This window comes from Conger conger, chromosome 15, assembly GCF_963514075.1.
Source record: "Conger conger chromosome 15, fConCon1.1, whole genome shotgun sequence".
Classification (NCBI taxonomy): Eukaryota; Metazoa; Chordata; class Actinopteri; order Anguilliformes; family Congridae; genus Conger; species Conger conger.
Window position 1 is genome coordinate 30,387,867 of NC_083774.1, and position 12,178 is coordinate 30,400,044.

The following is a 12,178-nucleotide window of genomic DNA, read 5'->3' on the forward strand; positions in this document are numbered from 1 at the left end:
GAAGAATGTACTGAGTTTGGTGCACTTGGATACAAGCGCTATGCTTTGTGTGCCATCATCAATTGATTCCACACATGCTACACCCGTTTACCTAACATGGCTCATTTTTCAGCTTGCTCTGCTGTTCTCCAATAAGAAAGTGATTTTTCAAAGAAAAAATGGCAAAGCATTAGTGGATTTCTCATTTTTTAAAGTGATAAAAAGTGACATTTTGTACAATTGGTTTTGCCACAACATAAAAACTTCAGTAACACTAAATTGTACAGCGTACCTGTACACAATATCAATATAGAAACAAACAAATGTAATAAATATAGTTCTGCATTACCCCCACAGAGTGGTAGTCTTGTCACTAGTGGTAAACATTTGAAGACATCTTTGTTACATATTTACTCTTGTCCAGGCAGTCCAGTGTTCAATATTTTTGATTTTTACAGACATTCTTTTTTTTTTTAATTTTTTTATAAAAACTTTTGAAAGATTACATGTAGAGTACGTTTTCTCAAAAGTGTGTTGTCATTGGAAAAAGCCTGGCAGTAGTGAAATCACCATGTTAACCAAATAATTAATAATTTATCAGCATAGTCAAGGTGTACTTAAAAAAAAAAAAAAAAAATTGGGGGGATCTCTTTTTACAAGAAAGGAAGTACACCTTTAGCATCGTCACATCAGGTTGAACCTGTTGGGAAAACACAGAAGTGTTACTGGCTGCAACTGGCAGAGCCACACTGGGGCTACACTCCACAGCAGTTACTGAGCGTGTTCTTCTTTTCGTCAGTCAAACTCAGCCTCGTCCGTGGATCCGACATGCGCCTCAGCTTCGCGTGCTTCTTCACCTCCCTGTGTGGAGTGAGAAAAACCAAACGGGATGACAGAGCTAAATATCAACAGTTCACCCGCAGAACATTAATGACATATGCGCTAGGTACTGTAATGAGCAAAGGGCGGTTCACCGTGCGAGATGGAGGACTGCTTCGACCACGTTGGTTCCGTCTTTGGCGCTGGTTTCGCAGAACAGGGCGTTGTATGTCTGCGACAGAAAGAGCGTGTTTAAGACCTGTTATCTCTCTCCTGTTTGCCCAAGTACACATACTACTTCCTTTGTCCTCTAGGTAAACGGGAAGTCCCACCTTCGCCAGCTTCTCCCCGTCTGTGGGGCTCACGCAGCTCCCGTTGGGCTGCTCCGCCCGCAGGTCGGCCTTATTCCCGATCAGGCACATGGGGAGCTGCTCAACTGTAGAGTCCTGGGGAGAATGGGGGAGCTTGGGATTAACCTGCTACTTCTCCCTCAGGAGGGCCACAGTGATACAAAAGGCACTCGTAATCTGAGCTGTTATGTCCCTGTACATTGCAGTCACTTAGCTGATGCTTTTATCCAAAGCGACTTGCAGTTGATGAGACTAAGCAGGGGCCAATCCCCCCTGAAGCAATGTGGGATTAAGGGCCTTGCTCAGGGCCCAATCAGCGGCATAGGTTATGTACCTTAGCCACTAGGCTACAGGTTGCCCAAAACTGTCTAGGGCAATTTTGTGATAGGTAAGGATAGGTAAACTAGAATTTATCCTAAGACCCGCACTCTTTTTTGGTATGCATTTTTAATTTCTCTTTGCTATTTGGGCTTATTGGGACCTGATAAGTATAAAAACTAAGCATCATCTTTTGACATGATGTAGTTTTTGAGAAAAATGATGTCCAAGTATGTGGACTCTCGGTCTTAAGAATTAGGTATTATGGTTGTAAAGCCCAAAATGTGGAGTCCACGCATGTGTACGCCAGGTCTTAGGAGGTTAAGTGTAAAATATGCCATTTATGAAATGTAATATAATATCTGGGAATATTAACAATATATTCTTCAAACCATTAACAGGCTTGATGAATACCTGAATGTGGTTCATCCAATCTCGCACACTGAGGAAACTCCTCTCCGAGGTGACGTCATACAGCAGTATAACTCCATGGGCTCTACGGAAGTAGGACCTGGCAAGACTCCGGAACCTTCCGACAGAAGTACAAATAAGGAGGGAGGATTTTCTATTGTTGGAGCGACAGAGCCGATTACAATCTGACAAGCTCTTATTGCACAAGCAAGTCTGCCCACGAACCACGAGATCTGTAATATGTTCACCGAATAACTCGGGTTGAAAGTACCTCTCTTGTCCAGCTGTATCCCAGATCTGCAGATGAGTCTTTTCTCCATCCACCAGCATCTTCTTGATTTGAAAATCTACCCCTAAATGACACAAAGATTCTCAGTATCTTTGGACGTTTACACTGTGAAAACCTCAGAAATACACATGCTGTTTATTTGGTAGATTGAATTCTTGTGTCAGGGGTATTTCTCCCTTACCCAGTGTTGACTGCATGTCTCCCCTGAACTCATTTGAGCTCAACCTCAGTAGGAAACTGGACTTCCCGGAACCTGCGTCTCCCGCCAGAACAAGTCTGTACATCGGGGAGGGCTCTTCAGAGATTGGGTAGTCTACACTCACCTGCTGTAGGCACAGAAACATATTAGATATTCATATTGTGGGAAAGATACATATTGATGCCAGACCTGAAAAAATCATAACTTTCGCTTGGTGCTGGTGTCACCACGCCACCCACGCTACAGTATCTGGAACTTCCAAAATGTTTGAAAAATGAGGATGAGGCTATACCAATTTTTGGTTAATTATTTTAGCGTGTGGTTGCGATTGCAGGTTGGGTTCCCTAACTTACAGGTAAAGCTGTCAGAGGCAGGCTTCCCTACCTTAGAAGTGAAGGCCGACAGGCGTCTGCGAATGGAGGAAGCCACGGAGCTGCTCTTGCTGGGCGTCAAGGAAACTCTGTCCTCTGACTTCGAATCGGACATCTGACACAGGGAAAGGGATGGTCGCGCTATCAAAGTCATTGACATCTGAATCCTTTCAGTCCCTAGAGTCGCATATGGCACTTGCGACCTTATACCCTTTCAACCAATCATAATGACTGCTATACTACTGTTTTGAGTCCCTATTAAAACCCTACAAAATTCTGAACTTTCTCCATTTTCTCAACCAAAGCTTGGGATCTGGGTGGAGCCACTTCATATTGGGCCTGGGACTGAAAGGGTTAAACCAGGATCTAAGTGGCAGACTTGACCATGGCCTTGCCTCAACATTGAAGGGCGTGTAGGGGTAGCTGCGGGCCACCGTCTCCACAGAGTCCTGGGTGTTGTCGCTGTCGTATTCGCTGCTGGAGCTGCCCGTGGCATCCTGCATCGGCGACGACCTGCTGTCCAGGTACTTCTCTGCCCAGTTATCGACGTGGGAATACTCGTCTCCCGTCGAGTCAACGGACATGACCTCGTCCTCACTGGCGATACTTCAGAAAGTGGGGCAGTGTAGCATTACGGTCAGAGCAGGAAGGGAGTCAGATGTGAAGTCTAGTCAATCACAAGCACTAATTGTTCAGTGAAAAGAAAAACCCAGGACTGGATTTGGATTCAAGGGGCAGATTTGATGATCCCTGTTCAAGAACTTGCAAACTTGAATCCCAGGTTGGGAACTGCTGTTGTACTCTTGAGTAAGCTACTCAAACTTACTTTCTACGGTAAAATATTTACCTGTATCACAGAATGTAGATTTTCAAACTGTATACATCTCTCTGGATAAAGACGTCTTCTAAGCAAATACATAATATAATGCAAGAGTCCCGAATCTTATCCGAAAAGGGCCAGTGTTTGTTTTAACCCAGGACACCTGATACTTATCAAGATTAGTGAATTGGTTGAATCAGGTGTCTCAGTGCTGCCCTAAAACAAAATCCTGCACCCACAATGACCCTTTTCAGATAGAATTGTGGACCCCTGATATAATGAAACGTGATGGACAAGTTCCACTTCAGATAATTCATCTTCTGACGAGCTGATTTAAGGTAATCATAGGTTTCCCACTGAGAGGTTATCACCTGGAGTTGTGCGTGCTCTGCGGAACAGACCTCAGCTTCCTGGTTGCAGTCTCCTCTTTGGGTGAGTGCTGGAGAGAGGGGAAGGCTATGAGAAGCTGGACCTCCCAGTACTAGGAGGAACAAATGACGACAATTCACCTTGCCAGAGGTCTCCCCAAGCAACATACCCTCCTCTTGCCAGACCCTGTGCTCATGGCAAGCACCGACCTCAACCCGTCGTTGCTGTCGTACAGCTTCCTGTTGACGTCCCTGAAAGGCAGGAGACAGGGAGGCAAAGTTACACAGATCTGACCGATATCTGGCTGAAGATTCAGACAAAATAGGAAAGAAAAACAGGTATTTTGTGCACAAAGAGCGTGTACCAGTATATTTATAGCCTCTGAGGCAGGGACCTTCAAATCACAGTCTTTGAGGTCTGAGAATTGCTGGTTTTCCACCGTCCCTTTACCTGGGAGTCCGGTGTGAAGTCAGTGTGGCCAATCAGTAGCACTAACTGTTGTGTTATTTACCCAGGAGAAAAGAAAACCAGAGCCAGACTTCGATTCGAGGCCCAGATTTGATGATCCCTGCTCTAAGGCATGGCTGTCCAACCCTGTTCCTGGAGATCGACCACCATGTAGGTTCTCATTTCAACCCTAATTTGGCACAGTTGATTCTACTAATTAGCAGCTCAATGAGATCTCTAGCTGTTGAATGAGGTGTGCTTTGTTAGGATCGGAGTGAAAACCTACTGTTTTCACAGTAGATCTCCAGGAACAGGGAATATCTAGCTGGCTTACTATGTTGACTTACTGGAGTACTTGTATATGGCTTGAGTAGGACTGGGATTCTAGAAGCATCTTTTTCAGGTCAGCGTTCTCCCTGGACAGGAAAGCAAAAGATAAAAATGTGTCGTTGAGTTCTGTTGCAGGCTCTTCCTCTGGCGCCTCGGACCGTGGACTCTGCCCTAACCCTGCCCCCCACCTACACGCACACACACACCTCTCATGCTGTACGATTTCGTCTGCAAACTCATTCTTCAGCTGATCCAGATCTGCCTGCAGGATGTTGACGCTGGTCTGTGCACTTATGAGGGAGCTGCGTAGCATCTCATTCTCCTGGGGAAATGTAACATTTAACATATATTTGATTTAAAGGTCAATGCACATTAACAGCGTTTATGTAAATGTGCCTGAGTTAGCCTAATTTGCAGGCTAATTTTCACCAGTAGACCAGTAGAGCCTTGGCTACATGTGGAAAGTAACCAGGGTACTCAGAGGAAACCCATGCGGACATAAGGAGAACATGCAAGTTTCAAGCAAGGAGGCTCTGGGCTAGCCTTTTTGTGAGGCAGCAGTGCTAACCACTGTGCCCCCATACGTGGAGGTAAGCAAGGAAATCATTGACTGCTGCAGCCCTGCTCCTCCCCTGGTTCATCCCCATGCTTCAACAGATGAATCCCCCCGCCCCTCTGAACTGCATACTTTATATCCCTTCATGTGGACTTTCTACTTTACCTGCTAGTTTAATACCCCAACTGTTACCAACTCAACCTATAGGCCAGCAGAGTATGGGCATCCCCCCCTATAGGCGGGTTCCTCTCAAGATTTCTTCCCATTGAGGTTTTTCTCGCCACTTTTTTGGGGTTTTCTCCCCACTAGGGAGTTTCTTTTTTACCTCCTCCTATCTAGGGGCCTAGGGCTGGTTTTTCCCTTTCTGTTCCTCTGAAGCTTCTTTGTGACAGTCCTCTGAAAAGCGCTATACAAATAACATTTCATTGAATTGAGGAAATCATGGTTCATTCTCCAAGCAGAGGACGGTGGTGGATCTGTCGGTCTGAGACCCAGACCATGAAAAACACAAGTGTGTGTGCGTGTGTGTGTGCGTGTGTGTGCGTTATTGGACGTGTGCATGCTTGCCTGCCTATGTGTCTGTGCTTCTGCCTGTGTTTGCGTGTGCTCATGTAGGGCGGTCTGTAGCGTAGTGGTTAAGGTAAATGACTGGGACACGCAAGGTCAGTGGTTCGATCCCCGGTGTAGCTACGATAAGATCCTCACAGCCATTGGGTCCTTGAGCAAGGCCTTTAACCCTGCATTGCTCCAGGGGAGGACTGTCTCCTGCTTAGTCTAATCAACTGTACGTCAGATAAGAGCGTCTGCCAAATGCCATTAATGTAATATCATGTGTCTTTAGAAACAGTACAGCACTCTTTATTTACAGTACCTGTGCCATTTCACGGATCTGGCTCCTCAGTCGTGGAACGTCCACTCTGGGGCTGCTGTGCTGCGACTCCTCCCGGTGCTGAAACACGTACGGTCATGATGACACACTGCACTGTGGACCAGGTCATGATGACACACTGCACTGTGGACCAGGTCATGATGACACACTGCACTGTGGACCAGGTCATGATGACACACTGCACTGTGGACCAGGTCATGATGACACACTGCACTATGGACCAGGTCATGATGACACACTGCACTGTGGACCAGGTCATGATGACACACTGCACTGTGGACCAGGTCATGATGACACACTGCACTGTGGACCAGGTCATGATGACACACTGCACTGTGGACCAGGTCATGATGACACACTGCACTGTGGACCAGGTCATGATGACACACTGCACTGTGGACCAGGTCATGATGACACACTGCACTGTGGACCAGATCATGATGACACACTGCACTGTGGACCAGGTCATGATGACACACTGCACTGTGGACCAGGTCATGATGACACACTGCACTGTGGACCAGGTCATGATGACACACTGCACTGTGGACCAGGTCATGATGACACACTGCACTGTGGACCAGGTCATGATGACACACTGCACTGTGGACCAGGTCAAGAGAGCACTCGGCACAGATCATATAAGGATAATGGAGACCACAGAACTGATGTCTCCCTCTCGAGTGAGAAACTGAGGAGAAATATCACATTGCAATTATATTTTATAGCCTTTACCCAGAAGAAGGGTTATCCCAGGATGGATGTGTAATATGTTTAAATGTGTGATGAGCTGATCTCAGCCTCTTTTGGCCTCAGAGTCTACACTTCTTACCCCAGTGCACAGTGTCACAAGCCCCCATCTGACCTTCAACCGAGATGGTATTGACAGAATAGATCACCAAATCTACTGAAATACATTCGGGACATAATACAAGGCACATGAAAAAACCTGAAAGAACACAGTAGAATTTGACCGAGTACCAGGCAACAATCCACTGCACACCCACTGTGCAATTACTAAGAACCAGAATACACATGTTCCACACAAACCTTCCCGTTGCTCGTGACTGCACTGTGTAACGCCTCAAAGACAAACTGCTGCCTCTCACCGGAACAGAAACCAAACACCCACCTACACTCCACCTAGCCACCCCCCACCCCCTGGCCCCAATCCTGCCCCACCCTGTTACCCGCTCCTGTTTACGGTAAGACTGAAAGAGCCCCATTGTGTCCCCCCTCCCTCCCTCCCTCCCTCCCACCCACCTTTATGAGTCTCTGCACAGCGGCCCGCAGTTCGGCCACCTCCCCGTCGTGCCTGGTCTGCATTTCGCTCACGGCCTCTTCCATCTTCTGCCGCTCCTGTTGGAGGCCGGGGTGGGGGGGTAGCCAGGTATTATTTACACAGAGCTAAAGTGGGCCTAACCCCAGTGCACTGCAGTAATGCAGCTGAACCACACAGCAGCTGATCTCCAGTGAGAGCTGTGGGGAACAGTAGTTCCTTAGTTATGTCACAAGCACATATCATTACAGGGAGTGCCCGGGAAAGCTACTGAAACAGACCTATTAAAAACAGACCCTTTCTTTTCATTATTTTATTGCATTCTTTCTGTGAAAAAAACTGTACTCTGCACTCATAAGCCAAACAGGCCCCACATGCTGTTCCTTTACATTGCCAAAGGTACTTATAATCAGAGACTTACTTTTTATTTGCTATTGCAAGGTACTGCAATTGCTATTGAGGACGTTAAATATATTCCAAAATAACTGCTTTTATGCATTGGTGCATGAAATACTATGCATTTTTAATCCAGGTTAGTTTAAGTTATTAGCCCGGTTTTCCTGGGCACCTAAACGCCACACATCTACAGCCTTACCTCTGCTCTCACCCTCTTCTCCATCTGAACCAGCTGGTCCTGCAGATCCTCCTCCAGCTCTGTCAGCTGCCGAGAAGTCATGTCCTCCACCCTGTCCACACACACACACACACACACACACACACTGTAGGGGCTTTCACATGCACACCTCACCAAACGCTACCACCCAGCAATGGCACAACTGAAGACCAGACTGCACAAACACCATCCAATCCTGCTAGTCCCCCGGTCAGCAACCTAATGGAGAACACGATCCACACTGGCAGCAGCTACATGCCCATGAAGCAGATGTTCATCCAGGCGCATTCACGCGTTTCTTCCCCCGTGATCGACCTGTGCGGGCACACGATTCGCATACTTTCTCTCCTGGTTCTCAGCTTCTGCTCTGATATCCGTGACTCTTTTCCTCCACTGTGCTAATCCGCCCTGTCAACGTCAGGTGACCACACTTGAGCCAGCCTCCAGAGACACGGTTTTGGGACATACAGTCAATGCTACAGCCGACAGAAGACCATTGCGCTCACCGATAACATACACAAAACCAATAACGCTTACATGCCACGCAGTTACACCAAAATGAAACATTACTACCTGAAAGGCATAACATAACTCAGAGAAATTCACCCAAAGTCCACCTATAAGTGGAAGTGAATGAGGGTAAACAGGCCTAATGACCCTGTCCAATTTAAAGCTTCTTAGTTCCTCATTAAGACAATGTAATCAGTGAAGCAGGAATACTGAGTCTGTAGTGATGTTCTCCAAATGAGTTCGCCTTCCCTGTGCAACCAATGTAAGTTGACTTGAAAAATATCTGACCTCAACATTGCTCACAAAAATACAGCCTACTTGTGATGTTTGCAAACTATTCAAATGAACAAGAATCAAGAATCACAGTGTAGCGCAGAGGTGGAAGGTCCAGAGGTTAGAAAGTAAAAGTCCTGCCATGAATTCCTTCTACCCATGGACTTAGCCAGCTGATTTCAGTAATTAGTTCAACCTCCTGGCAGAAAAAAATAGTAAATTCAGGTGACTGTAACAAAATACTGGGAAGGACTTTGACAGTACTTTCTGAACCTGGACTTTCCACCTCCACCTGGATTTTCCAAACTCTACAGTAGGCCTACTCCATCACAAGGTGGCAAAATAACTACATGACACCCCGCATCCACCTAGTGACTTTCGCGAACCCTTGTCATCGACTTCCATCCCGCTCTGACCCAACGTTTGCCCTAGGCTGAGGCCGGCTGGCACTCCCACCTTCTCAGGCTGGTCTGCAGCTGCTGGCTGTCTGAGACTTGGTCCTTGCTTTCTTTCACCAGCACTTTTATCACAGTCTCATAGTAACGCAGGAGGGCGAGGTCAGAGGTCGAGTGGATCTGCTGGTAGAGCTCAGCCAGTTGCTCCCGGGTGCTGGGGAGAAACAAAATAAAATATTGCCATAGTGACCACGGTACCTTCAACCACACCACCACCACCTAATAAATATGTGTGGCATAAGCCATTCCATACAAGACACCATTTGAATAATTGGACAAAATTGTACCTCACCATTTTCAAAGTGTTATTTATTTCAACTGCATAGCTAACTCCCTTTTTGGAGTAATTCTGGAAATGTTACATGGTTCATGTAGTATTAGTATGGGGGTTGTGGTTATTCAATCAGAATAGAGTAAATGCAAAACTCAATTTAAAATGATTATTTCATTTATTTGATCAAAAAAGTAAAACACCTGTCACCTTGTGAAAAAGTTATTGCCCCCCTCAAACATAACTGGTTACACCCATTTTATCTGAAATAACTGCATATAATTTGATTTATGTCCTTTATATGGCTGTGGGGGAATTTTAGCCCACTCTTATTTGCTTAACTGCTTTAATTAAGACATATTGGTATTGGTTTTCAAGCATGAACTGCTTGTTTCAGATCCTGCCACAGCAGCTCTATAGGGTCAGGACTTTGACTACTCCACTCCAAAACTTTTGTTTCTTTTCAGCCATTCAGATGTAGATAACCCAATTATGCTCCAGCTCACAGCAGGTGACTGGACATTCTCCTTAAGAATTTCCTGGTACAGTCGTCGTACAGTTACTCTCCTATGAATCCCTTTTTTTTTCTCAGTCATTTTCATATTGTGGAGTCACTGAGCTTAGCTGAGGTAGAGAGGCATACAGTTCTTTGGATGTAATTTTTTAAAATCTTTTCTGGATGACATCCTGGATGAGTTGTCTTTATAATATGGAGGAGATGTAATTACTTCATAATATGGAGGATATGGGTGTTTGATAACTTTGTATATACATTATATATATTCTACAACAGTGTTTTGTGTGTACTCAGTTTCTCTTTGTCTAAAACAGGGGTGAACAGCAAGGGCCGATCCGCTTGTGCCAACTTCTGCTCTTAATTATTTAATTAGCTAAATAATGTCTTGATAAGACATTTGTATATGCATTATTTAAGGACTATAAACACAGGCAGAGGGTGAGTCAACGTGTCAGTGAGCCTTTTTCAATGATAGGAAGGGATTTCAACTAATAATCCGCAATGTGCTATTTGATAAATGATTCCTGGAGAAATAGGTTAACGTCAAAGTTCAAATCTTTAATTGATCAATAATGCTACGACTGGCGGGTGAAATCAAAAGTTTCCGACTTGTACCTGGGAATTGAAAAGTTGACAAATAAACCAGCACAGTGTGCATATTACGGCGCATGATTTTAATCGACCTAAATTGATCAAGAGATTGGTTTAAACGGGTCCATGACATATCGACCACTCCGAGCATCTAGGCAGACTTTCCATTGTAAAACGTCTACGTTGTCTGTCAAAAGCTCTATTTAAATAAAACTCAATTGAACTAAACTTACCTCCCCAAATAACTTGTCTCTCCTTCTATTGTGTCCTCAAATTCGTCCCAAGCGCTTCTTCCATGTTGCACTTCTCCAAGCGCAGTGAAGTCCAACGTTTCAGAAACCTCGTTAAACCTGTCCTGAAAGTCGCCGAAGTCGACATATCCAACTCTGTCGATATCAAACTTATTGAACAAAGTCCTGACCTCGGTATTGGGGACATTTAGTTCTCGACACACGGCTGTAAAATCCTCATACTCAATTTTACCAGATTTATTTACGTCGCACGCTGAAAACAATCTTTGAATATCGGGTCTATCCATGTCCACTGATTCAGAATTTAACGGCATAAGCAGAAGTTAGGTCCCAGCCATACGTCATCGAAGTTTCAGAAGTTTAGAAAATGCGGTTAACCAAAGAGCGGCAAAACATCATTAACTTGCTTTGTATCCCCAATGTAGGCTACAACGATTGCTGCTTGCGGTCCCCTGACGTCACACATTTTCATTCATTAAAGTAACTCGAATATTATTTCCGTAATAGATTCAAGTAGCCGTTGCGTGTTGGTTATTAAAAAGACAGAGCATTCTGCGGCTAGTGCTACTGTTTCCACGGAATTCCTCTTGTATCTGAGTACACACAGTGTGTGTCATGACTGAACCCTGGTACGAAAATACACTCACCACCTTGACATAGGTGTGTCAGTGCATTTTTTTTCACCTGTCATATTAAAGATAGGGAGACGAAAATGAACCCTTAGCTAATATTGTGCAACGACGTTTTCCATCCATTATAAAGAACACCCGGCAGCGTTTTTGTTTTGGTTGTGTGCAGCACACGGTTATCTCACTAGCTGGCAGGTATGTTCAGAACTGCAAAATGCATATACGGTGACCCAAAACATAAAGCATGGTGTGGAATAACAGAAAAGATTATCTGAAAGCCCTCAACGTTCTGGCCACGACTCTCAGACACCTGTCACTGGTTGCCATAGAGACAAGACCCTGGGGAAAACAGGACCCCAGACTTTTCCTTGTTGCGTTGGTAACTCGATCAACGCACTTCACCAATCTCTCCAGGCCGTAGGAATGTTGGGTGGGATTTGGAAAGTGACAATATAACCCGGATGTGGTGAGAAAAAAATCCTCGATAGGTTCTCGTAGTCTATTTCCCTTTTAGGTGTGGACCACAAGGCTTATCAGAAACACTGCCCTCTTTCAGTAGGCTACCAGCGACATCAAACTCCACCCTGCATCTCAGCCATTTCAAACCTACCTGTAACATGTGAGGGTAGCATACTAGCATTG

At 45.3% G+C, this 12,178-nt stretch overlaps 1 protein-coding gene across 1 annotated transcript; it reads right to left on the reverse strand.

Moving 5' to 3' along the window:
• Positions 1 to 589: 589 nt before the first annotated feature.
• On the reverse strand, positions 590 to 11,194 carry rasef2 (RAS and EF-hand domain containing 2). Its single transcript, XM_061222688.1, has 17 exons — positions 10,890 to 11,194; positions 9,279 to 9,431; positions 8,022 to 8,112; positions 7,411 to 7,506; positions 6,130 to 6,207; positions 4,909 to 5,024; positions 4,720 to 4,788; positions 4,095 to 4,176; positions 3,928 to 3,995; positions 3,132 to 3,342; positions 2,750 to 2,851; positions 2,348 to 2,492; positions 2,149 to 2,230; positions 1,881 to 1,995; positions 1,131 to 1,244; positions 954 to 1,030; positions 590 to 840 (listed from the first exon to the last, which is right to left on the reverse strand). Exons 1-17 carry the CDS (start codon positions 11,192 to 11,194, stop codon positions 735 to 737), a joined length of 2,010 nt encoding a protein of 669 aa, XP_061078672.1. The 3' UTR covers positions 590 to 734.
• Between the last annotated feature and the right edge of the window lie 984 nt (positions 11,195 to 12,178).